The following is a 26,589-nucleotide window of genomic DNA, read 5'->3' on the forward strand; positions in this document are numbered from 1 at the left end:
GTAACTGTGCAGTTTCCAAAAACACTAGTGAATTTTAAGGCTTCCAGAGCAATTTTGTAAATGACCACAAGGTGGAAACAGCACTTCAAGAACATCGTTGGTTTTGCATAGCTGTATCTTCTTCCGTGTGTGTGTGTGTGTGTGTGTGTGTGTGTGTGTGTGTTTTCTATTTTTCCTCTCTTTCCTTGTTTCCCTTCCTCATTTTCACTCTTTCTCCTGCCAGCCTGTAAACTTAGCCTTGTTTTTCAAATTGGCCACGGCATGGCAGGAAATCACACATTTCTGTGTGTGTGACTGTATAAAGAATATAACAAATCTAAACTAAAAGTCCTCAGTTATCTTCTGCAGCCCAGTGGTGTGGAATGGATAAAGGTTCCCTTCCGTCTACAGGCTCACTGCATCTCTTAGCGGCAGATTTTCCAGAGGAGGTTAGAAATGATAGCAGGCTCTAAAAGAATGTGTAATATGTTTGATAAAATCATAGTGGCAAGTCTCTCTTCTGGAGGAAAGGAAGAAGAAACCCATTGACCAAAGGAGGCAAAAGCGAGATGAGGGTGACGAGATCAGAGAAGGTTCTTTGGTGTGAAGTTTTGAACGACTTTAAACACAGCATCAGTATTGGAGGCCCAAGGAGAATCTGCATTGCCTGAACTCAGCAGGTAATTATGGAAGCTACTCTTCCTTCCCTTCTGCACCACGGGCAGGAAACAAATTGATAGTAAGGAAGTCTCAAATACATACATTTATTCCACTTCTGTGGTCACTTTCACCCTGGAAATAAATAGTGGTGTTTTTCTACTGCTGAAATAAATGTGGTTTCTCTCGCAATGAATAATTTATTGCCACAGGAGAAAATTGACTTTACAGTTGGTCAAAAAGGCCATTGCTCAAATGATTCTTTTTCTATTTCAGAAGTCATCCCCCAACTCACCGAAATAAAGTGGATTATGCTGCCCACTAAGATTTAAGAAAACGTATAAACACAGATTGAACGCTTTTTACGGGCTTATTTCATTTTAGTGAGACTAACTGTTTGCCTGAGCTGCTTTTCGTTTTGAAACGTCAGCTTACCTGGAGATTTAGCGTAAGAGGCATGGAAGCAGGAGAAATTAATGAGCGCATATGAGGCCAGGAAAAAGTTGGAGATGATGGGAGCGATGGTATTCAGTTCCGCTGAAAAAGAAGCAGAAATGAACATGTTCGTCTGACTGATGAGATCGGGGGCTGAACAGCTGTTCTAGCCTCGGAGCTCGACTTTATTTGAAAATTGAAAACATAGCTAGCATCTGTCAAAGTTTAAGAAGTTAGTGATTTTTCTTTGGGGCTACAAATATACTCTTAGCCAGGGTTTTCATGAAGTGGGAATCAAGAAAACCTATGGATCAGGAAATAGGCAATCAAGACCTCTACCTACAAAAACCACACATGGGATTGGGGAAAGGGTTTGGGGAACTGAGTATAAGATTAGCTCCTCTACAGACATTTTGGAGGCACCAACAAACCCCTGCACTGTCTGCTATGTGTGTGTGCAACCAAAAAGGCTCTGCAGGATGGCAGAGTAGTGTACTCCTGTACTGGTAGACCAGTTGGAAATCTTTCCGAGTATACCCAACGTGTTCTCTCTGGCTTTCAGGACTATAATTATTTCTTATACTAGCTTACTTCTGTAGACAGTTCTGTCTTTCAAGACTGCCCAAAGCACTTTGATCTCAGTGGCTAAATATCTGGTTGTGATTTAAATCCAGCTAGATCATCTACTGTGTGATGCAACAGGAAGCAAAGAGACATCCTCACTAGTCTGAAGTCCAGGCATCAGTCAACCTCAGTGATGCAAGGGTAGGTGGCAATTGGCCATGATTCTAAAACATAAGAACCAATAAAGAAATAGGCAAACATTGTTTCTATAAAGTTTGTGTGTGGAAGTCAGGCATGGTGATGCATTCCTATAATCCTGGTCCTTGGGAGGCTAAGCTAAGAGGGCTGCAGTTTTGAGGCCTGTTTTATTTTATTTATTTATTTATTTGTTTGTTTGTTTTTGGTGGTACTGGGGTTCCTGGCAACCCTTCTACCTCTGGGCTACACTCCCAGACCTATTTTTATACTTTTTATTTGGAATCAGGGTCTCTTAAGCCGGCGTGGCTGGCTTCGAACCTGCGCAATCCTCCTATTTCTGCCTCCCAAGCACGGGGATTACAAGCGTGCGCCACCACGCCCAGCTTGAGGCCTGTTTTAAAATAAAAAATAAAATAGGGTTGGGGTAGACGGGCTTGGTGGCGCACGCTTGTAATCCCAGAATTTGGGAGGCTGAGACAAGAGGATCGCGCATGGTTCGCGGACAGCCTCGGCTACTTAGTGTGGCCCTTTGCAACTCAGTGAGGTCATGTTTCAAAATAAAGAATAAAAAATAGGGCAGGGGATATAGTTTGGAGGTAGAATGCTCCTGGGTTCTATCCTCAGTACTGCCAAAAAAAAAATTTTGAACAGAGTTATATATTTCTCTTCTCAACCTCATAGAGGTTCTATAAAGATGCATGAATTATATTTACCCTTTGAGTTTCATATGTGATGATAAGGAGCCCCCATTGTCTGGAACCGTGATGCTGAGGAAGGTTGTACCTGCCTCTCTATACCAGTGATCAAAACTTTGCTTTTGCATTTTTTTCTCTGATACGTTCCCCAGCAAAGGTGAGCATTCGGAAGAGTGAGAACGCATAGGCCACAGTTGAAGAATGTGCCTTTCTAAGGTCATATAGCTGCTTCTACATTGCTTGAGGGGAAAAAGCCAGAATTACAGTCTAGGCAAGTGACTCTCCAAGACTTGTAATCTAGGAGTTTTTTAAGAGCTTGTAAAAATGCAAATTCCTTAACCCCCAAGATTCTGACTCAGTAATTTGGAGTCCAGCCTGAAACAGCTGCATGTTCGCAAACACGCTGGTGATTTGAGTAGATGGTCAATAAACCGCATTTTGAGAAACACTGATAGACGCAGTTCAGTTTTGCTGGCTCTTAGCCCAAGAGGCATGACAGCTGGAGGAAACTCTGGAATGAGTAGGCACATTGAAGGAAGGGTTTGGCTGCATTTGGTTGGACATGCTTCCAACATTCAGATCCAAAGGATGGGTGGAAGTCCAGACAGAGCCTGCCTCTAGTTACTCACAGGCCCTTCACAGACTCCAGTATTTCCCAGTGGGATCTTAAACATTAAACGGGTAATTCCTCACACTGAAAGGAGAAACCCAAGGAATCAGAAGTCGTCTCTGGCTTTCAGTAAGAACAAGAAAACTACAAACCAATAAGAATGAACGCCATGGCTATCACAAACGTGAGGATATATCCTCGTAGGGGCTCGTTGTTCTTCCCATAGCCCTTTGCAAAGAACTGCAGGCCTTTGAAGATGTTGTCCTTGCAAAGAGCCTAATGAGAAAGGAGAGGAGAGATCTGTCACTCAGGTCTACGCACAGCCATTTTCTCTAGGTGATCCGAACAAGAAGATCTGGGGAAAGATTAAGCGACACACACTACGAGGCCCAAGTTGAACACTCGGCTCATCATTCTTTATATTATGTGAATCGATCTTGGCTATGTGGCAGACATAGCACTTGAGCCAGATGCTAACACGAACTCTTTCAGAAAATGATGGAGAGTGATTGCTGGTGAGAATGAATATTTCAGCATGGTCCACATGCAGTGGACGGGGAGATACACAGCCTCTTGTGCCTTTTTACCTGGAACACTTTGGGTGCACTGACGAGGGAGGCCAGGGCAGAGGAGAGTGTTGCAGAGAAGATTCCAGCGGTGATGAGGGGGCCAAACCCCGACACCATGCTCATGACCTGGAGAAGAGAGGGTCCGGTAAGAAGACTCATCCAACAGACAGTTGAAAAAATTACCTGCATTTTGATGCAAATACATCTCTCTCTACTTTCTGTGATTTGGAACCTTGTATAAGGTAATTGCGCCTAAGATTTTTTTCCTCCTGCTTCAGTTTTGAGTTCTAAATATTTCTTTCTTTTCTTTTATTTTATGCGGTAGTAGGGATGGAACTCAGTGGCGTTCTACCTCTGAGCTACATCTCCAGCCCTATTTTTCATTCTTTATTTTGAAACAGGGGTTACTGAATTGCTGAGGGCCTCACTAAGTAGCCGAGGCTGGCTGTGAACCTCAATCCTCCTGTCTCGGCCCCCCAAATGCTGGGTTCACAAGCATGCACCACCACACCTGGCTTCTTTATTTATTTTAAAACATGGAAATAGCCGCTGATAGTGATGGCACATACCTGTAATCCCTGTAGTTGAGAGGCTGAGACAGGAGGATTGCATGCAGCCTCGGCTCCTTAGGAAGACTGAGACACCGTTTGGAATTTAAAAAATGAAAAAGGGCGGGAGGTATAGCTCAGAGATACAATGACCCAGGTTCAATCTCCAGTACAAAAAAAGAAAAGAAAAAAATAGCCTCTTTCACTTCTTTTTTCTTTTTTTCTTTCTTTCTTTTTTTTTTTTTTTTGGTGGTACTGGGGTTCCTGGAAGCCCTTCTTCCTCCGGGCTACACTCGCAGACCTATTTTATATTTTTGAAACAGGGTCTCTTACGCCAGCACCGCTGGCTTCGAACCTGCGCGATCCTCCTGTCTCCGCCTCCCAAGTGCGGGGATTACAAGCGTGCGCCACCACGCCCGGCCCTCTTTCACTTCTTTAAATGTAGACAAAACAAATGCTCACTGTTATAGCTTCAGAAGATAACTAGAAAATATAAAGGAGGAAATGGTCTCAGGGATTTGGACAGCATTGTCTCCTCTCTGTTCTCTGTGGTTATATGTTTCTTTGGTGATAGAAAATTCTATCCAGGAGAAAGTGGCATTTCCAGCAGGTCTGGGGTGGGACACAGCTGTCTACCGCTCTTCACAGAGGATTTCCTTTGAAATTTCTGCTCACGGAGGCTTTGCGAACCTTTGCTTTTCTGTGCTCACTAAACATATTCTTAGATCTGAGACAAAACGAGATTCTATCAATTCAAGCCATATTTCGAAATCATGACTGTGGCTGAGTTAATTTCTCCGTGTTCATCAGGTGTTAAAATAGATGGATGAATAGCCGGGCGTGGTGGCGCACGCTTGCAATCCCAGCGTTTAGGAGGCTGAGACAGGAGGATTGTAGTTCGCGGCTAGCCTCAGCTAGTTAGTGAGGCCCTCTGCAACTCCGTGAGACCCTGTTTCAAAACAGAGAATAAAAAATAGGGTTGTAGCTCAGAGGTAGAATGCCCCTGGGCTCCATCCCCAGTATGGCAACAACAACAAAAAAAAAGATGGAGGATGACTTCGTGACATACATCTCCCTCTCCTCACCAATCATACAGATAAATTAATGTTTACAGTTCTGCATCTTTTTAACCTCCCTGGTCCCTTTCCCTCCTTTCCTTCCCCCTCTCACAGTAATCTCTCTTGCCCTTAACTTACAGGCACTCAAGGCTTTCCTAAACCAAAGCCAATGGAAGAAATGCATTCCAAGTGTCGAATAATCTAAGTTTCTCCTTTCTTCCCATCTGGAGTCTCCCACAGCCAACCAGAATACAGGCAGAACCTGGGGGTGTGTTGTGGTTCATGCCAGCAGGACCTATACAATGCGCCTGCGTGACTCCATTCCCTCCCACACAAACTGTTCCTTGTTGAATTAAAAATCCATCAGTAATCAACCACAGAGTTCTTATTATATATGCGATGTTCTAGAAGCGAAAGCAATAATGAAAAACATGTATTATTATTATTATTATTATTGTTATTATTATTATTAGTGTGTGGCAGTTCCAACCTGAAAATTGTTCATCAGCCCATACTGACACTGTTCGTGGTGACATCTTGAGAAATCGTAGCCCAGTCCGCAGGCTGCCGACCCGTTGCAGCTGACTGCAGAAATGATGGTGTCATTCATGCTTCCGGTGGCATCGCGGACCACGCAGGCTGCTGTAGGAACAACCGGGAATTGTCACTTCAGAAGAAGAATTTTCTCCGAGTTGGGCATGGTGGCGCACGCTTGTAATCCCATTATTTGGGAGGCTGAGACCAGAGGATCGCGGTTTGCGGACAGCCTCAGCTACTTAGTGAGGCCCTCAGCAACTCAGTGAGACCCGGTTTCAAAATCAAGAATAAAAACATAGGGCTGAGGGTGTTGCTTGGAGGTAGAATGCCCCTGGGTTCCATCCCCGGTACCGCAAAAAAAAAAAAAAAAAAAAAAAAAAAAAAGAAAGAAAGAAAAGAAAAAAGATTTTTCTCCCCTGGGGGTTTCTTCTGAAAACATACTTAGTTGATCAGGAGTCTGAACAGGTCCATTTCTGGCCTCTATTCATGGTCAACGTTTATTGGAGCAGGCGCAGTGGAGGAGCCTATGCTTTCCATCCTGATGTTTATTACAGGCTGCCATTGTGACTGCCCTGGGTGGTTCGGCTCCTGGCTCTCAGTGGCTTTTGTAAGAGACCTGGGATTGCGACCATTTAACTTTCTGGTCTCTAAAATGTATGTGGCGGTGCTTTGCATATAACATGTATTCAACTCATATTTCAGGGTTAGTGCTACTGGTCACATGTTTTTCAAATAGGAGGGTTTATTTTCTTAACTATGAGAGAACCAAGGGAAGGCATTATGGGATATTATTATTATTATTATTATTATTATTATTATTATTTTGTAGTACTGGGGATGGAACTCTGGGGCATTCTACCTCCGAGCTCCACACCCCCAGCCCTATTTTTTTCTTTACTTTGAAACAGGGTCTCACTGAGTTGCAAAGGGCCTCACTAAGTAGCTGAGGCTGTCTGCAAACTGCAATCCTCCTGTCTCAGCCTCCTGAATGCTGGGATTACAAGCGTGCGCCACCACGTCAGGCTTGAATTTTGGCATTTGAGAAATGGAAGACCTTGTTTTCAACTAATTCCTTGAACACTTTTATTTGAAATAGGATCTCACTAGGTTGCTGAGGCTGTCCTGGAACCTGCAATTCTTCTGTATCAGCCTCCCAAGTACTGGGATTATAGGCATGGGCCATCATTCTGGCTCCTTAAATAATTTTGAAAACAGTTAAAATTCAACAGTATATACATACTGTTGATGGTTTTAATAATAAAATAGAATGATTTCCTAATTGGTAAAATAACATTTTACCAAACATTTCTTTCAGTTTATCCATTTCATTATTTCCTCACATTTGAGTATTTCTGTCATTTTCTGCTATGAACATTCTATGATGAACATCTTTAGGCATAAAATTTTTCTTCTGTATTTCAAAATATTTTTCCAGGACAGATTCTCAGAAATGGAATTTTGAGCACTTTAAAGACTTTTCACATAAATATTTTAATCACTGACTTTCCATATGAGTTTTTCTTGACTATAATCTCTGCCAATATGTATTAGATAGGATTATTGGAAATCTGAATATATGTGTGAAATATATATCAACTTTTAAAAATTACATGAAGGATAAATATTTTATGAACTAAATGCCAACCAATAAAGCTGTTCACTTGGCTTTTTAGATTCCACCCAAGGTGGATTCTTGTTCTTTGCTAATAACTTTAAGACAGGTCCTGGTGAGAGCAACTAATGAGAACCTTCAGTCTCAGCCGTGTATTCACAATGTCTTTATCTGGGAAGGATCTTAAAAATCCTAGGAACTTGGAGTTGAAAAAGCCACTATCAATAGTAGGTGCAGGAATCTTTTTTATTGCAGCCTTGAGACGTAGCCATCCAGCCTTTGCTTAAACACTTTCTTTCAACTATGGCTGCTGATTACCAAATAAAACCGTTGTAGATTTTACCTCTCTCCCTTGTTCATTTATGTCTAGCTGACTTTTCTATTTCATGTACTTTAATTTCTGCATAATATCTCTTTGAATTCCCATGAAGCTAGGCCATGAGTCATTACCTGAACTAATGACAGGGTCTAGACTCCAAGGGCTGTCTTTCTCCTGCCCTGAGAAAAGGAGAGAAATGCAAATTTTTTTCTACCCCTAAGGGGCAAGAGCTGGAAGAATCTCTGACATCAGGTCTATGACTTTGCCCATTCCCTCTTTGTTACTGTGTCTGAAAAGAAAAGCCATCTGGGAAATTTAACTTCAGAAGGTTTCAATGTCATTTAAAAACATGTCGATTTCCTAAAACATTGGAACAAGATCTTTTTACATGTATCTAACCCTGGAAATGCTGCAACAATACATTTAACAGCCTTCTCTAATTTTCTTAAATAAGAGGCAGTGAGACCGGCAAGAATCTGGGTTTGCTTTGTTTTTCTTTCCAGAAATACACTAGAGATACATACACTTTCCCAATCTCCCCGACTATAAACCGGACCACTGAGATGGGCCCTTTGGTAAATGGTCAGCCGGCTTCCCTAGACATCCAACCTCAGTCTTAATTCCCTATTCTACACCGCAAAGAACTTTCTGCCTGTTGGGAATCCACATCTCTTCCTCTCCGACTATGGCATCAGCAACCTCCAACCAGGAGGAGGTGTGGCTGCAGGCAGCAGCGGGGAACCAAAGGCAGTCTCAAGAACAGCAAGAAAATACACATATTTTCTGCTCACTGAGCAAAACAGGGTCTGGCTGCTCACACTGCCAGTAGCTGGGTCTCGTTCTGATTTCCTGCCAGTTGGTGACAGTGACATTTCCATATTAGAGATGGCAGGAAAACAATGATGTGGATTCTACCCCTTTATACTTTCCTAAGGCTGTTCCCTTCCTTTTATTTTGGTTTGATCATCTTTGCTTTTCTCTGCTCAGTTCGTCACCTGCCTCCTAGGGCAAGAGAGGTGGGTGCTGGAAGTGGTGACTTCCTTAGCAATGGATTCATCACCCCGGGTAGCAAAATGGGACTCCCTTTGGGTCCTGGCAGAATGACAACCTGATTAGCTCTACTCTACCACGGATACAGAGATGGCTGTGGTGCATACAACTTAATTATATTAGAACCCCTGAAGGATCCCAATGATTAACATTCAGGTGTCAGGAAGGAAATTAAAACTGTTACTTTTAAACAATTTTTTTCTACTTATATTCTACGGAAAGCCCACTGACCTGAAGCACGACTAAGCTCACTGTCATTCTCACATTCTGACGCCAGAGCATGCAACTTACCCACACAAATAGCAACCGCGATGTAGGCCACGGTGGTGATTAAGATGGCCAGCATGGTTCCTCTGGGGATGGCATCTTGGGGATCCTGGAAAAATAGCGTGGAGGAGAAAACAGGGTAGAAAAATAAACACAGATTGCTTGGTGGTATTTCTCTATTTTCAAAATTTTAGGTTATCCTTTCTAAGGTTAAGTTTCAAAGAAATTATCCAGCAAATGGCTAAGCGGTAAGTCAACTCAGTTTGGGTTTGGACAAAGACGGTGTTTAGAGTCTCTAATAAAATCTGTGAAAACTTTGTGCTAAGCAAAAGAAAATAAGTGTTTAAGATAAAGATATTATAGAAAAGTACAATAAGAAGTTCATTTACCAGGGCCTCTTTGTTCTCTTTGTCTCCTATGAATTTTATGGAGATACATTAAATCTTGAAGTGTTAGGGGGAAATACACAAACTTATCTAGCATGTTGATAATATCTGCATGTAGATATTGGTTTTATATTGAGCTTAGGCTTGTTTTCTAAAAAATCACTTTTTTTTTTCGGCGTATATGTGAGGTGTTAGGGATTGAACCCAGGGGCATTCTATCTCTGAGCTACACCCCCAGCCCAATTTTTTATTCTTTATTTTGAAACAGGATCTCCCTAAATTGCGGAGGGCCTCCCTAAGTAGCTGAGGATGGCCGCAAACCTGGATCCTCCAGTCTCAGCCTCCTGAGTACTGGGATTACAAGCGTGCACCACCACGCCCAGCTGCAAAAAAATCACTTCTTTTTTGTTGTTGTTGTTAAATAATTTTTTTGGTGCATTGTAGTCATATATCTTAATGGGATAAAGAACTTGTGGCGATATACACACACACATCACCCAATCAGTCCCTACCCAATCCCTAGCCCTTCCCTCCCCCTCCCTCCTTCCCATGCTTGGTTTTCTGATTAACTTTGATATGTTTGTTTGCTTTTCTTCCATATATGATCAAGTTATTTTTGACAAGGTTTCCAAGAATGTTTGGTGAAGGAAATAATAATCTTCTCACTAAATATTGTTGAAAAATAATAACTAGATGAAAAAGAATAAAATTGGGCCCTTACCTAATATCATATACAAATATGAACTCAAAATAGATAAAAGACCTAAATGTAAATCTTAAGACTATAAACTTTTAGAAGAAAACCAGGGTCATAAAACTTCACAACATTGAAATCGGCAGTGATTTCTTGGATATGATTCCAAAGGCAAAGGCAACAAAAGAATAAACAAACTTCATAAAAAACAGAAAAATAGTGTACATCCAAGGAAAATGTAAGCAGAATTAAAAGTTACTGATAGAATGGGATAAAATATTTCCAAATGCGATATCTGAAGGTATATTAATATTCCAAATATAAATCCTAAAAATTAGCAGTAATAAAAGCAAACAATACAATTTAGAAATAGGTAAAAGACTAAAATAGATAATGAATCTCCAAAGATTTTTAGATGACCAAAAAACACATGAATATTACTCATCATTATCATAATATAACTAATCATTAAGGAAATACAAATAAAAACTATAGTGAAATACTACTTCACATTTGTCAGGATGGCTTCTTAACATAAATTAACTTGCTCCAGCCCTTTACCTTGAGTTTGTTACTATTTTTACTTGTAAAGTGTGTTTCTTGTAAGCATCAGATGGATGGATTCTGGTTTTTAATCCATTTTGCTACTTTATGTCTTTTTATTGGGGAATGGAGACCATTTACATTCAATGTGATTATTGAGAGATAACTTTTAATTCCTAATATGTTAAGATTTTATTTCTGTTTGAAATACTGTTTATTCTTCTTTGCTTAGTTGTCTGCTGGATGGAAAATCTCATTCCAGCAGTGTGTATTACTTATTTATTCTTTGTAGTTAATCTCTCTGAGTATTTTCTTTAGTGCTGGTTTTGAAGATATAAATTCCTTCAGTTTCTGTTTGTCATGGAAGCTTCTTATTTCCTCATTAATTTGATAGGTAGTTTTGCTGGGTAGGAAATTCTTGGCTGGAAGTTGTTTTCTTTCAGAGTTTGGAATATGTTACTCCAAGTCCTTCTGGATCTCATGACTTGGTTTGGGAAGTCTGGAGTGATTCTAATTGGTTTGCCTCCAAATGTCACTTGGCCTTTTGTTTTTGTTGCCTTTAAGATTCTCTGCTTGGCTTCTTCATTGGTCATTTTGTGGTGGGGGGAACCTTTTCTCTGATTCTGTCTAAAGGTAGTTCTATAAGTTTCCTGGACCTGTGTATCAACCTCTTGCTCTATGTTTGGAAAATTTTCTATTATTTCTTTGAAGAGATTATTGATCCCTTTGGTTTCACCTTCTTTTCCCTCCTCTATTCCTATTATTCTTAGGTTAGCTCTCTTAAAATGGACCCATATTTCTTCAGTGTCATATTCCTGCTGTCTGATTTTTTTTTTCTAAGTAATAAATTATGCATTCGTTTTTGGAATGATCATCTTCTAGGAGCGAGATTCTATTCTCCATGTGGTCTAATCAATTGATTTTAGTTTGAATTGATGCCTTTAGTTCAATGATTGCATCCTTTATTTCTTTTAGACTCTCTCTAAACTCTTTTTGAAAGTCCTATATTATTTCTACAGTTATATTACTGATTTGATCTTCTGGAGATCTATGAATTTCTGTGTTGTCAGGTTCTGATATTATGGGGTTGTAGGCATTCATTGCGTTCATTGCTCTATTGTTGTTTCTCTTTCCCATGATTTCAAAAGTTTGTGCCTTCTCTGGGTTCTTCCCCGGGTCACCAAAACTTCACTTAAGGTTCTCTGGATCTTGAGTTTGTGGTAATCTCAGCCACCACTACTCCTTCACTGGGTTGGACTGCAAAATCTCAGACCCAGGGAGATTATCAAAGCTGCGTAAGTCCCTGGGGGTGCAGTGCTGGGATTTCTCCTGTAGGCACCGCAATTTCACTTACAGTTATTGTGCACGCTGATCTGGAGTTGTCGTGGGCATGGTGAACTTGCAGCCACTGCTGGCAATATGGCGCTGCTGTCATGCCCTCGGCCGTGAGCATTTCTTTTCTGGTTTTGAGCTCTGTTCTGAGTCTCTGGAAGGCATCATGAGCTTGGCCACTGGGAGTTTTAGATGTTCTTTGCACTGAAAGAACTGCTGAATTACACCCGAATGATCCGCAGCTACTCACTTCAGCTCCTTGTTTACCTTTCCTCTCTGGAGCCTGGTGCTGTGAGGCATGATGGCGTTGGTATGCCTCCGCAATGCAGGCTGATTTCTTTTCTGGTCTCTGGTTGTTCTTCTAGTCTTCTTTTTCTTTGTCCCTTGTGTTTACATTTTTTTTATTTCTCTGCTGGTAGTGGTTTCTGGCTATAAAAAGCGCTGATATTGTGGCAATAGAGATCAAGTGTTAGCCGGACTCGTAAACGCTGCTTTTCTCGGTCGCCATCTTCCTGGAAGTCCCCCCCAAAGTCGCTTCTGACTGAGCAAAAAAGATGATCTACTAAATTTTCCAATCCCTCAAATTCCTCATTTGGAAAGTAATCCAAGGATGATTGCACTAGGGAGCTGTTTGATTTCCATGAGCAGACATAAAAAAGGTAAATTCAAGCTTATACCAGAAAATAGGCTTTTCTTTTGCTTATAAATATATACACATTCACTAAGTTGAGTTTGCATCATATTTAACTTATTTTTTGGTGGTACTGGGGTTCCTGGAAGCCCTTCTGCCTCTGGGCTACACTCCCAGACCTAATTTTTTATATATATTTTTATTTGAAACAGGGTCTCTTAAGCCAGTGTGGTTGGCTTCAAACCTGCGCGATCCTCCTGTCTCCGCCTCCCAAGCGTGGGGATTACAAGCGTGCGCCACCACGCCTGGCCTAATTTATCATTTTATATCCTATTTGGGGCGGCTAAATCATATCAAATCATTTTCGAAGCAGCATATTGAATTATATTTGACTCAACAGGAATTGTCAAATAGAGGTTTTAATGCATTCATTGTTTATACAGGACATTATAAGCCTGGTTTATAGTAGGGGTCAATAAATATTGAATTGAAGGAGGTATGGTCTCAGGAGGCATTAGTCTCCTTGCTAGAGAACACGAGACTCACCAATACAAATAAGCAATCAATACAGTCAAAGTTTGAGCTTTTTTTTTTAAGAGAAATATGCTGATCAAGTTCATCAAAAAGGTCACTCATAGCTGGGCGTGGTTGCATACGCTTGTAATCCCCGCATGTGGGAGGTGGAGACAGGAAGATGGCGCAGGTTCGAAGCCAGCCTCGCTGGCTTAAGAGATCCTGTTTCCAAATTTTAAAAATATATAAATATAGGCCTGGAAGTGTAGCCCGGAGGTAGAAGAGTTTCCAAAATCCTCAGTACCATCACCACCAAAAAAAAAAAAAAAAAAAAAGTCACTCATGATGAATGTAGAATCAACCTGACAACTGAAGTCACATTTAACCAAATGAACCTGCATGGTGGTAAGCCAAGCCAGACCTGTGGAGTCACTCTGTGACCACCATCTCCTCCCCAGGCTTCTAGGAATATCTGCACACAGGGTTTTCTCTGATATATGTGGATCCAGTCTCTTCCTTCCTCACTATTGACTCAAAAAAACTGTGCATGTATAGTTGTGTGTGTGTGTGTGTGTGTGTGTGTGTTGTGTGTGTGTGTGCATGCACATGTGTATGTATGTGTTTTTAGGGGAGTTCTGCAATGGAACCGCTTATGTAAAGAAGAAAAAGGCAACTGTGACTGCAATGGACCCTACTCAACCCCCCAACTAATGTACTTTATTAAGAAGTTCAAGCTGGGTGTGGTTGTGCACGCTTGTAATCCCAGCATTCGGGAGGCTGAGACTGGAGGATCACGGTTTGTGAACAGCCTCAGCCACTTAGTGAGGCCCTTTGCAATTCAGTGAGATGCTGTTTCAATAAAGAATTAAAAAATAGGGCTGGGGGTGTAGCTTGGAGGTAGACTATCCCTGGGTTCCATCCCCGATATCACACACACAAAAAAGAGTTCTTGGGATCTAAGGATCTGAGTGGAATAGGAACTAATTTAAGGAAATATATGTATATTTTATATTTTAACCATAAATGCATATGGGTAAAAGATATGAAGGTGGAAGACAGTCTTGTACCTAAAACTCAAAGACTTAGTGCTTATTTACCATGATCTACTATACGCTCTAAAATTACTATTAAGAATTTCATGTAACTTCTTAATAGAAGTTACACAAGGGTCAAACTTGACCCTAGGCATTAACATGTAAATTATGATGACATTATATTAATGTATGATCTTATAAGATTAGAAAAAATGGGATTGTCTGTTCTGGCTACCCATAGATAGGGTTTGTGACTTTGACAAATTCCTAGTTTTCATTTTAAATGTTAATTTTCTTCCCCCAGCAGTAACCCCAAACCTAACCTTCTTCCATCTTTTTTCATTAAACATTATATTCTTTCTTAACACAGAATATAAGTAATCTATTAGATTTCTGCTTTGGGGTATGAAAACCACATTCTAATTTTGTATCTCTGAAATCCCAACTCTTTCCTCCTCCTCCTCCTCCTCCTCCTCCTCCTCCTCCTCCTCCTCCTCCTCCTCCTTCTCTCTCTCTCTCTCTCTCTCTCTCTCTCTGTTCTGGGGATTGAACCCAGGGCCTCACACATGCGAGACAAGTATTCTAATACTGAGCTATATCCCTGGCTTTGAAATCACATCTTAACTCTCTTGATTAGACTTAGGCATTTCACAGCTCTTCTTAGGTATTTAGACCATCTATTAGGGTGTCATTAGCAAATAGCAGGTACAGGGTGGAAACTTCATAGCCTCCTCTTGTGCCAACTCTTGCTGACCGGCAGCGGATGGCTGTCCTGAGAAGGATTCTGAGCTGTAAGCAGTGGGGAGCATCCTCCTTGTCCCAATATTGTATAAACAACACGTGTGTGTGTGTGTGTGTGTGTGTGTGTGTGTGTGTGTGTGTGTTACTGGGGATGGAACCCAGGGGCATTCTACCTCTGAGCTACATCTCCAGCTCTAATTTTTATTCTTTACTTTGAAACAGGGTCTCACTGAGTTGTGGAGGGCCTCACTAAATAGCTGAGACTGGCCAAGAACCGCCATCCTCCTGTCTCAGCCTCCCGAATGCTGGAATTACAAGCATGCCCACCACGCCTGGCTAACAAATATTCACTAAATTGAACCAAGTCTATTTTTTCTAGTTTCACCTTCAGAGAGAAAGAATATATATATATAAGCACTGGAGTTCCCTTGCCATTTCTCAACATATTGTCACCTCTCGACATGTAACGTGTTTGACCACTCAGGGCAAACCCTGAGTCCCTGGGCCATCGTTTGGAGAAGATTCTCTTGTCCTTTTGAATGGCCTATGAGCTTAAAATTTATGTACTAGAAAACAAACATCTATCTTATTGTGGCCACTGTTAGAGTCTTTAATAAAAAAAAAACTCAAACCAAAATCTTTATTTTTAATTTAATTTTTTTTTTGTAGTTCTGAGGATGGAACCCAGGGGCATTCTACCTCTGAGCAACACCCCCAGCTCTATTTTTCATTTTTTATTTTAATATAGGGTCTCATTGAGTTGAAAAGGGCCTCACTAAGTAGCTGAGGCTGGCTGCAAACCGCGATCCTCCTGTCTCAGCCTCCCAAATGCTGGGAGTGGAGTGCCAAGTAATAATGTTGTTGGGTTTTTTTGTTTGTTTTGGTTTTGCTTTTTCTCAAATGTCTCATGTTCTTATTAATTATGGTGTTGGGAGAAGGGGCAGTTCTGTTATTTTCTCAGTAAACTATATACATTTTGTTGGAAAAAAATGCCATGATGTCAATATACTCTGTTCTTCTGATATCACTAGAACTTTTGGAAGAAATGTCTGGAATAGGAAGCCAAATTTATTATTAAAAAAGAGAGTTTGTAAATAAGCAGGAAATGTTGCATAAATCTTATTTATGGTTTTGAATGGTCATATTCACTCTACAGATCCTTGGGCCACCCATCCACTGTGCTACTACCTCCCCGGACTACAAAGTAGAGAGAATGACATACCTCCAAATCTCCTGAGATGTTGGCTCCAGCCAGAATCCCTGTAGCCGCTGGGAAAAAAATGGCAAAGACGGAGAAGAAGCTTTCGCCCTTTGTGAAGCTTGGCCCGAAGTTTTCGGCAAATATCGATGCTACAACGTAAATCACAAGAAAACGATCATGTAGGCTTTTGTCCTAGAGTAAAAGATAAAGTTACCTCTGGCTTCTGTAATTTTAAATGCAAATACATTCCTAGATTTTAACCGGAATGAAATTAAAGATGTTGTTGCACTCCTAATAAACTTTACGTTGGTGTTTGCCAAGAATCACAATAGATATCATAAGGCATTAGATCTCTTGGGCATAGCTCTGAATAAAATCAATACTTTTTGTGTCAGCAGAGACCCAGGATGCCTGACTTCTTGGGATCTAGAATAGAGTGAGAGAAAAGATGAAGAATTCTTTCATCTTTCATAATAATACTGACATAGTCACAAATATATCACACTTTTTTGATACTAGAGATGAAATTCAGGGGCTTTCTACCTCCGGGCTACACTTGCAGACCTATTTTTTAAAATATATTCTATTCAGCCATAAAGAAGAACAAAATTATATCATTTGCAAGAAGATGGAAAGCCCTGGAGAACATTATGTTAAGTGAGATCAGCCAAGCACAGAAGGAGAAGGTACATATGTTTCCTCTAATATGCCCAAACTAGGGAACACAGAGGATACCAGTGAGACTCCAGATAATGGAGGGGAAATATCAGCAAAGTTTGAATGGTAAGATAGGAGAGGAGGAAGGCTGATCTTGATTAATGAGGGTCTACATCTGAATATGTATAAAATTATGAATATGACATGGTTAACCTAGACAACCATTGGTGGGAGGGGGGAAGGGAAAACAGGGGCGGGGGGGAGAGGGCACCAAATATAGTTTAAATATATACTATTTATGTTCAATAATAAAATTGTTAAAAAATAAAAAATAAATAAAATTTTATATATATATATATATATATATATATATATATATATATATATATATATTATTTGGGAACAGGGTCTCACTAAGTTGCAGAAAGCGTCACTAAGTAGCTGAGGCTGGCTTTGACCTGCGTGAACCTTCTGTCTCAGCCTCAAATACTGGGATTAAAAGCGTGCACCACCACGTTCAGCTATTACACATGTATTTACCACCCATCCCCATCCCCCTACACAACTATATTCTTACACACACAAATAACTAAAACAAACAACACTCTGGCTTCACCTGGCTTTTCTTTTAATTGTAGAAGAAGTTTGCGAGTGAGGCTACTCAAAAATGTTGCTACTAATTTTCTAATCTCTTTTCGCCTTGTTCTCGGAGTTTGGGCCTTAGATCTTTACCTCAAGCTCTCAAGCATGGACAAGCAAAATAGTGAGGAGCTTTGCTCAGAAAATACTGATATCTCACAGGTTGTAAGCAATTTATTTATTTATTTATTGATTGATTGATTGATTGCAATACTGGGACTGGAACCCTGGGGCATTCGACCTCTGAGCTAAACCCTCAGCCTTATTTTTTTAGTCTTTATTTTGAAACAAGGTCTTACTGAGTTGCAGAGGGCCTCACTAAATAGCCGAGGCTGTCCTCGAACTGTGATCCTCCTGTCTCAACCTCCCGCATGCTGGGATTACAAGGGTGCGCCACCGCGCCTGGCTATAAACAAATTATTTAAATGAAAAGAAAACAACCTAGAAGTCAGAACGGAAAAAAGAAAAGGGAGGGAGAAGCAAGTGAGGCAAAGAATCTGGATACAAAAAGAAGAAAAAGGGCAAACACCAGGAAAAAGAAAGAGCAGGAGTAGGAAAGAGGGGGAAAAAAAGAACATTAATACCTGAAGCAAAGTAGACAGACTGTAGAGAAGAAGATCGGGAGGATAGAGGTGATGTGGCTCTAAAGGAAACAAATGCCAACCACTGAACACATCATGAAGTGAAACAATACAAACACATGGAACTAAACAGTGGCCAGCGTGGTGGAGCACACCTGTAATCCCAGTACCTGAGAGGCTGAGACAGGAGGATCACAGGTTCAAGGACAGCCTCAGCAACACAGTAAGACTCTTAGTAACCCATCGAGACCCTGTTTCAAAATAAAAATAAAGCCTGGCGTGGTGGCGCACGCTTGTAATCCCAGCATTTGGGAGGCTGAGACGGGAGGATCGCGGTTCGCAGCCAGTCTCAGCTACTTAGTGAGGCCCTTCGCAACTCAGTGAGACCCGGTTTCAAAATAAAGAATAAAAGATAGGGCTGGGGGTGCATCTCAGAGGTAGAATGCCCCTGGGTTCCATCCCTAGTACCACAAAATAAATAAATAAATAAATAATAAATAAATAAATAGCCAGACGTGGGGGTGCACACTTGTAATCCCAGCATTCGGGAGGCTGAGACGGGAAGCTCATGGTTCGCAGCCAGCCTCATCTACTTAGCGAGTCCCTTCACAACTCAGTGAGACACTGTTTTAAAAATAAAATGTCTAGCCAGGCTTGTTGGGGCATGTTTGTAATCCCCGCGCTTGGGAGGCGGAGACGGGAGGATCACGCAGGTTCAAAGCCAGCCCCACTGGCTTCAGAGACCCTGTTTCCAAATAAAAAGTAAAAAACAGGTCTGGGACTGTACTCCAGAGGTAGAAGGGTTTCCGGAAACCCCAGTACCACCAAAAACAAACAAACAAACAAACAAAAAAACAAAAAATAAAAAGTCTAAAAAATAGGGCTGGAGGTGTAGCTCAGAGGTACGATGCCCCTGGGTTCCATCCCCAGTACCGCAAAAAATAAGTAAATAAAAATAAATAAATAAATAAATAAATAAAAATGAAAAGTGCTAGGGGTGTACCTCAGAGGTTCAATTCTCAACAGCAAAACCACCACACACACACACACACACACACACACACACACAAAAGCAACCTCCCCCAAAACACAAGCAAATAAAAAAACCTCAACAGTGGATTCTTGCATAAGTAGAGTGGAAAAGTAGGAGCAGATGGGTAGCTGGAATAGAACAGAAAAGAGAGAAGTCAAATTCCAGGCCTGGTGGTGCTAGCACAGGATGCTAACATAACCTTACCCTAAGGAACGCCTGTAAGTTTTCATGCTTAAAAACCTGTCAGTGATCAGCTCAACCAGGTAAGGCCATAGCAAGGAAAGGTGCCAGAGGTGTAGGAAGATTTAGCCAGATGTTCATGCTCTGCAGTGCCTGGCCGGTGTCTCTCTCTTACCACTGTTGGACGATGATACAGTCAGTCCCGCATCTGAACGTTTACGAGGCACTTTCACATTCTCTATCTGATTTACTTTTCAAACTTCCCTCAGGAGGTTACTGTTGTCACTCACACCTCAGCAGAGAAATCTAAGACCCATGCGCATCCCGGGAGCTTCCCAAGTGATGAGCAGCGGGGCTGAACGCCACCCCGGCTCCCGCCGGCTCCTCTGCCCGGACCACTCTGGGATTCTGAAGGCTGAGCTGGGTGGGAGGGGAGGGGAGGAGAGCAGCCAAGAAGGGCCCTTTATCCAGAAGGAGCTCATTTGTCATCTGTACCTTGGTAATTAAAAAAGCCTCTGGACTTCTTCTCGTTGTTGGACGGGATGACGGTGCCAATGAAGAAGTTCGCAATGGCGATGAGAAGGATGATGAGTAGAATCACCTGAGCCTGGAAGGGCCAAGTGAGAAGAGACCAAATTAGGTTCACCAGACACCTCTTTACACAATGGGGAAAGTTACAGGTACACCGAAGAAAGACGGTAGATGGTTATTTCATTTAAGACTCTGCTACCCAGCACAGGTAACAAGTGCATCCTTATGGAACAGCATGTATGTATGTATGTATGTATGTATGTGTGTATGTATGTATGTATATTTTGTAGGGGGATTGAATCCAGGAGCACTGTGCCTCTGAGCTTTTATTACATTTATTACTCTTCCTCCCAGCTCTTTTATTTTTGCATTGTGTGTGTGTGTGTGTGTGTGTGTGTGTGTGTGTGTGTGTGGTACTGGGGATGGAACCCAGGAGCATTGTATTTCTGAGGTATACCCCCAACTCCTATTTTTTAGTCTTCTTATTTTTATTTGTTTATTTATTATTTTTTGCAGGCCTGGGGATGGAACCCAGGGGCATTCTACCTCTGAGCTATACCCCTACCCTATTTTTTATTCTTTATTTTGAAACTGGTCTCACTAAGTTGTAGGGGCCTCACTAAGTCGCTGAGGCTGTCTGCGAACCGTGATCCTCCAGTCTCAGCCTCCAAAATGGTGGGATGAAAGCGTGCGCCATCACGACTGGCTCTAGTCTTTTTATTTTTTTTCAAACAGGGTCTCACTGAGTTGCAAAGGGCCTCGGTAAGTAGCTGAGGCTGGCCGCAAACGGCGATCCTCTGGTCTCAGCCTCCCGAATGCTGGGATGACAATCGTGTGCCACCACGCCCGGCTTATTTTTGCATTTTGGAAATGACCTCATGAAGTTGTTGATGGTCTCACTCAGTTGCTGGGACTGGCAATACTATTTGTTCCCATTCTAAATTGAGGTGGCTTAAGCACAGAGAGCTTAGATAATTTACTCAGGGTTATACGGAGGTATGAACCAGATTCAAGTCTAGGCATTCTAACCATAGAGATGGATCTTACACACACACACACACACACACACACACACACACACACACACACACTTTTACTGGTGTACTGTAGTTTCACATCATAATGTAGTTCAGAGTGCTAGGAATAAATACACACACAGTACTTGGTGAACTCCCTCCCTTTTCCCATACATGATACAGAGAACTGGAGCTTTAGACACTGCTCCACTGCCACCGAACTCCTCGGAGAGCTGCCATCTTCAGGGAATACAGTGATCTAAAGGTGTCCCTCTCCTTCCTCCTCCTCCTCCTCTTCCTCCTCCTCCTCCTCCTCCTCTTCCTTCCTCATCTTCTTTGTCTTCTTCCTCCTCCTCTTATACCTCCTTCTATCTTCTCCTTCTCTTTCTCCTTTTCCCCCTCCCCCGGCTTTCCCTCCCTCCCCCTACTCCTTCCTCCTTCCTCCTCCTCCTCCTCCTTTTTCTTCCTCCTCCTCCTCCTTCATCCCCTCTTCTTCTTCCTCTTCCTCTGCCTTCCTCCTCCTCCTCCTCCTCCTTCTTTTTCTTCTTCTTCTTCTTCTTCTTCTTCTTCTTATTCTTATTCTTATTCTTCTCTCTTTTTCTCTCTCTCTCTATCTCTCTTCTCTCTCTCTTCCTCCCTCTCTCTCTCTTCTGGTGCTGGGGATCAAATCTATTTGTGCACAATAGGCCAGTGCTGTGCCACCGAGCACATCTTCAGGCCCCTTCTTATTTTCCACTATCTCTGTCTCCTATTTATTCCTTCCATAGTACTCTTCGCAGTACCATTTTATATTTATTTCCCTGTTTACCACTCAACTACCCACAGTCCATCTGTAGAACTAGGGCAGAGATGGTGCTTGTTTTGATCACAGAGGACCATCTAGTGCTTCCCAGAATGCCCAGCGCACGGTGACCACTGTTTGATGTGTGAATGCATAATCCACAGATAGATGCTATGTAGGGATGTCTCATGTTGCCTCACGTGGGTGGTAGGCTTTGACCCTCTGTCCATTTCTGGTGACCACTTGAGAACCACGACTGCATCTCCAGACACAGAGGGACATTTTCAATGGCACTGATCACTGTGCAGACTTACCAAAGAGCCCAAAGACATGTTCCCTGTAGGTCAGAAATTCACTATCTTACTGCTAGTTAAATCCAGATACCTTCTGGTCCCAACACCTATGGTACCCTTCAAATTTCCTGGATCTCAGAGGAGAAGTATAGTCTGCCTCTATTGCCTTCTCTCAACACACTTGTCATTTCTTTTGGATCTCAACACCCATGGGCAGCTTGAACGGAGACACCAGGGCTTGTGATGGAAACAGGCTTCCAGTGGATCTTTTTTTTTTACTGGTAGGATCTTTAAAAAGTCTACACATGAAGATGGCAGCATCCTGGGTAGCTGTGTCACTGTGATGCAAGCACAGAGAAGGACAAAACACAGGCCCATCACATGACACATGATCCATGAGCCGCATCCGGCTCGGAGCTTTGTGGGCTTGATGGTTAACCTAGGGCTGGGTTGCTCCTTTCACTGTAACAGACAACAGCAATTCTTTTGAATAGGGGGCTCCTTCTATTTCTGCCATTTGTCCAGGACCCGACCAGCGGTGGTTGATAACATCATCTTGAGAAACTCACCTTTGCTTCCCATTCCATTCCAGCCACTGAAATTCCTAAAAGAATCACCACTGTGATGGAGCCAATTATACGGATGTCATTGGTTGGATCCACCATCATTGAATCGCTCTCCTGCGGAGAAAAGGAATAACTGCAATGATTAGCAATACGGCTCTTTGCATGTGGTTCTTTTTGTAACATTTAACAGTTAAGAGAGATATTGTACATGAGTGCCTGGGGCCATATAAGACAATAAAAGAAAGGGGTGCTTATAAGTTTGAGAAGATAAAGAGCCTAGCATTATTTTTTCCCCTGTGATAATAAGCCTTTGATAGCCAAGGCTAAGAATTAGAAATTTTTAGCAATTCATGATAGTCATAGCTTTTGAAGCTATTAAGCACTAAGTATATATACACACTTATTGCTTTTTTCCCCCAGAAGAATAGCTAGTTATTTGTGCATGTTGAGGGGAATCCTAAAGGAATAAAAAAATGAATAGTTTAATAAGATGAATATTGGAAAATAAGTGCTGTTCAATTTAAGAATGGAATATATAAACCTGATAATGAATTTCTCTAAGATAACATGTGTTATGAAGTATAGAATATGCTCACTTATTCAGAGAGGCAATTTTACCAATCAAATTCAGTGAGTACCATTGTTACCACAAGAAAAAATTCGAAGTTAGTTTGCAAACCTGCCAAATAGTGTGCTTGACCATATAATATACTATCCTAGGTGAGACACTGAAAACTATAAAATGCCTATTTTCTGCAGTGAGTTATTCTAAATTTGAACTTTCCTTTGGAAATCTATAAGCATGATAATAATATGACTGTTGATACTAATATTATTACCTTTCTGATTCTTTATATGCTACACAATGTCTTTAAAATTTTTTTTGGTGCATTGTAATACATCATAATGGGGTACAAGATAGTGGAGGCATACACGCACACATCGCTCATTTAGCCCTTCCCCAATTCCCTGCCCATTTCCTCCTCCTTCCCTCTGTCTCATTTCTGGCTTAGTGATTGATATGTTTGTGAATGTACATCATGTACTTTACACGATTTCTCATGTGCATTTTTTCATCTGATCTATATGATGCCTCTGTGAAATACACAAACAGTATCTGTTAGCCCACATTAGAGCCTTGAAAAACACATTTCACATGAATAGAGAAACTGGTTCGGAGTCTCTTGGCTGATAACATGAGAGCTGGCCTCGTAACCAGATCTCCTGATTTGTTTCCAGGGCTTCTTCTCCCATATCCAACCACCCCCTCCCACATTTTGCCATAATAATATCCTCTATGCCCAGGAAAACAAAAAGGAATTAAATTATCTTGCTTGGATATGTAAAGAAAAGCCTTAATTACCTTAAGAAGATCGACTACAGTTTCAGCAAATCCTACCACATACATCGCAACAGCCACTGCGTTGGCAAAAGCAAAGATCAAGCCTATCGACCCACCAAACTCGGGTCCCAGACTCCTGGAAATAAGATAGTAGGCTCCACCTGGAATAAGAAATGGCCGTGTTTTATACAGAGGAACTGCTAAAGATTTAGTTTGTATGATCAAATTATTTTGAATGTCTAAGAAATTTAAAATGTCACTTATTTAATTAAAATACTACAACTTCCTAATAATTTGAGGAATTCTGTATCATCATCATCAATTACGTAGCTGTTCCTTAAACTGCACAAAAGAATCGTTCTATCTACAGCAGAAGTATTCTGACTTAAAGAAATCCAATTTACTGAATTAAAAAATGCCACAAACAAAAAGACAGCAAACTTTACCAAAAAAGTGCTTTGTCTTTAAAAAGTATCACTGAAGTAATAATTTTGATTTAAATTAATAATGTAAGCAAAGTAAAGTTTGATGTCTCAAATTTTCAGAAACAGACAGGATTCGGTAGAAAACAAAGTAAAAAGTTATTTGTTCTTCTAACTTACTTTCTGTTGCATGAAATTTTCCAGTAAAACAAGATATTTGTATAGTGCTATATGTTATTTATTCTATTTATAGTATTTGGTTTTCAACAAGGCAGGATTATTATTGCCAAATACTCATAATGTGGGTACCAATGGAAGGATAAGTAGAAAGGGCTTGGACAATTGCTTCTCTTTAGACCCTGAAAAGTAGTTCTATACATGGCTGTGTACGTCTTTGCAAATGAAAGACTGAACTGGACTGCTCAATAGCCTGTAGGGGGCCTAGAACAAGTGATGAGGGTTAAAACAAAAGCTAGGTGAGAGGTCTGAGTATCACACACCCTCATAATGACTTCCCGCACTGAGCTAGTCTTGGAGGTGGGCAGAATTGACACAGGAATAACCCTGAACAAAAAACCTTCAAAAAAACCCCAAACCACTTTTTACCATGAAAGAGTTTATTTCACTAGAGTAACTCCTTTAGGTTATGAGATCAAAATCCTTACTGCAAAGAGAACATATTTACTGAGTGGAGCAAATCTCCATGATTCCCTTGACCACAATTTCATGAAATAAGTTAGCTAGCTGGTTACACTCAATGAGAGACCGGCAGACATTGAGAGCGGAGGGATGTTATGGGCAGGATGATGTTTTAGAAAGCCCAGAGTGGGGAGGTACCCAAAAAGAGAGCTGAAAACTCAAGGGGAGAAAGATGGGCAAGGAAATAAACTAGAAGAACAATAATAAACTTTATACCCGCCATTTTCTGACCAGCACTGCCTGTTCCTGGATAACTTGAAAACTCTTTGTTTTTACTTATGTATTTTTTTATGATTTCCCATGCCTGTTAGCCACAAGGATCACACTGTTTGGGGTAATGCCTGTTGGCTGGGCACAGGATGGTTTACTGAGTGGGAATCATCAGAGGTGTCTTTGAGGTGCCGAAGAACACCCGTGCTGAGGGGTTCAGGGCCAGGGCCAGCAGGATCGTCCATGGCACAGACACCATAGATTTTACTTTAACATTCAATGCCTCTTTTAGATGTATAGTCAGGCTATAAACAAACACGTTTCTTCACAGGCAATGGGCCAAAAAGTCTTCTTTTGAGATCTCCTAATTTCAGTTGAGAAGAATTTTGCTTTGCTGTTTTTTGGGGCTATTTTGTTTTGTTTTTAAGACTTCGGGGACTAATTCGGGCTCTGAAAATTTCACAGCTAGGATTAAAGCAACTCTAGACATTGCGATTGTAATCAAAGCTTATAAAATCATAAGTGAATTGATTGGCTTACCTCCTCTTACTACTCCATTTGTGCAAATAGCAGACATAGAAATACCTGTGAGCGTTGTCACTACTACACTCAGGCCGATGATGATGACTGCGAGACCTGCAAAATTCCCCCAGAAAAGATGTTTGCTCCAGTACCGAGAGGAGGCACCAGAGATTCTGGAGACCGCAGGCTGAATCTTGTCAGAGAAGGATCATTCTCTTCATGAAAACCTGAAATGTTCTAAAAGATCCCATTCTGTGGAGGTCTAAGTAGCACCTGAAATGTACTAAACAACTGAGTTCATATCCAGGAGTCATTTCTAAGCAACGGCACCAGAAAATGTGCAGACTGGCCTGAAAGAGAAAATATTTACCGGAGGAGTTTGTACATCTGCAAAGCATGACCTGTAAATGTGCCAGAGAGTTCTGTTAGAAAGGAGACCGGAACTGACCGGAGCAGACTCACCTCACCTCTGTACCCAGCAACTCCAGTTAGCCAGCCTTCCAGAACATTGAGCTATTTCTTCCCGTCCAAAAAACATAAACAAAAAAAGTATAGAAAAAAAAATTTTTTTGCCTACCCGTCGCAAATGTTGAGGGTATTAGATAGCTTAGAGATATTACCTCCACGTACGAACCCGTTAGTCGCTATTGCAGAAGTTGACAACCCAGTAATAGAAGTTACCATGGTAGAAAGAAGAATAATGAGAACTCCAAGACCTGTTGGCAATGAAAGATAGAAGATAATATATTTTACTTTTCTCCTTCGGATGTTTGGACTGCTGCAGACTACCCTGCCTTTAAGTTTCCAAGTCCATGTCTTGGGTCCCGGTGGGGTTTCTTTGTGCTAAAGAGGAACTGGTACGTCTGGCCCAAAGATCAAGTCAGAGAAGCACTCATTATGATGAAGGATGGTTTCCAAAAGCAAACACAATCTCAAATGCGGCC

General features: G+C 41.3%; 1 protein-coding gene across 3 annotated transcripts in view; it reads right to left on the reverse strand.

Moving 5' to 3' along the window:
• SLC12A1 (solute carrier family 12 member 1) overlaps window positions 1-26,589 on the reverse strand; it is a gene marked incomplete at both ends in the record, with an annotated part of 95,653 nt that overhangs the window by 50,152 nt on the left and 18,912 nt on the right. Inside the window, 10 exons of one of the 3 annotated variants that reach the window (XM_080707560.1) lie at window positions 1,072-1,173; window positions 3,291-3,414; window positions 3,726-3,833; window positions 5,804-5,955; window positions 9,123-9,207; window positions 16,195-16,322; window positions 19,759-19,870; window positions 22,454-22,564; window positions 23,814-23,953; window positions 25,664-25,759. In XM_080707560.1, the coding sequence (XP_080563686.1) occupies window positions 1,072-1,173; window positions 3,291-3,414; window positions 3,726-3,833; window positions 5,804-5,955; window positions 9,123-9,207; window positions 16,195-16,322; window positions 19,759-19,870; window positions 22,454-22,564; window positions 23,814-23,953; window positions 25,664-25,759 (1,158 nt within the window). Of the gene's footprint in view, window positions 1-1,071; window positions 1,174-3,290; window positions 3,415-3,725; window positions 3,834-5,803; window positions 5,956-9,122; window positions 9,208-16,194; window positions 16,323-19,758; window positions 19,871-22,453; window positions 22,565-23,813; window positions 23,954-25,663; window positions 25,760-26,265; window positions 26,362-26,589 lie in introns of all 3 variants that reach the window. The other 2 variants (XM_080707559.1, XM_080707561.1) reach the window with 2 other exon arrangements.

The sequence above is a fragment of the Muscardinus avellanarius genome, assembly GCF_963383645.1.
Source record: "Muscardinus avellanarius genome assembly, chromosome: 12".
In the NCBI taxonomy this organism is placed as follows: domain Eukaryota; kingdom Metazoa; phylum Chordata; class Mammalia; order Rodentia; family Gliridae; genus Muscardinus; species Muscardinus avellanarius.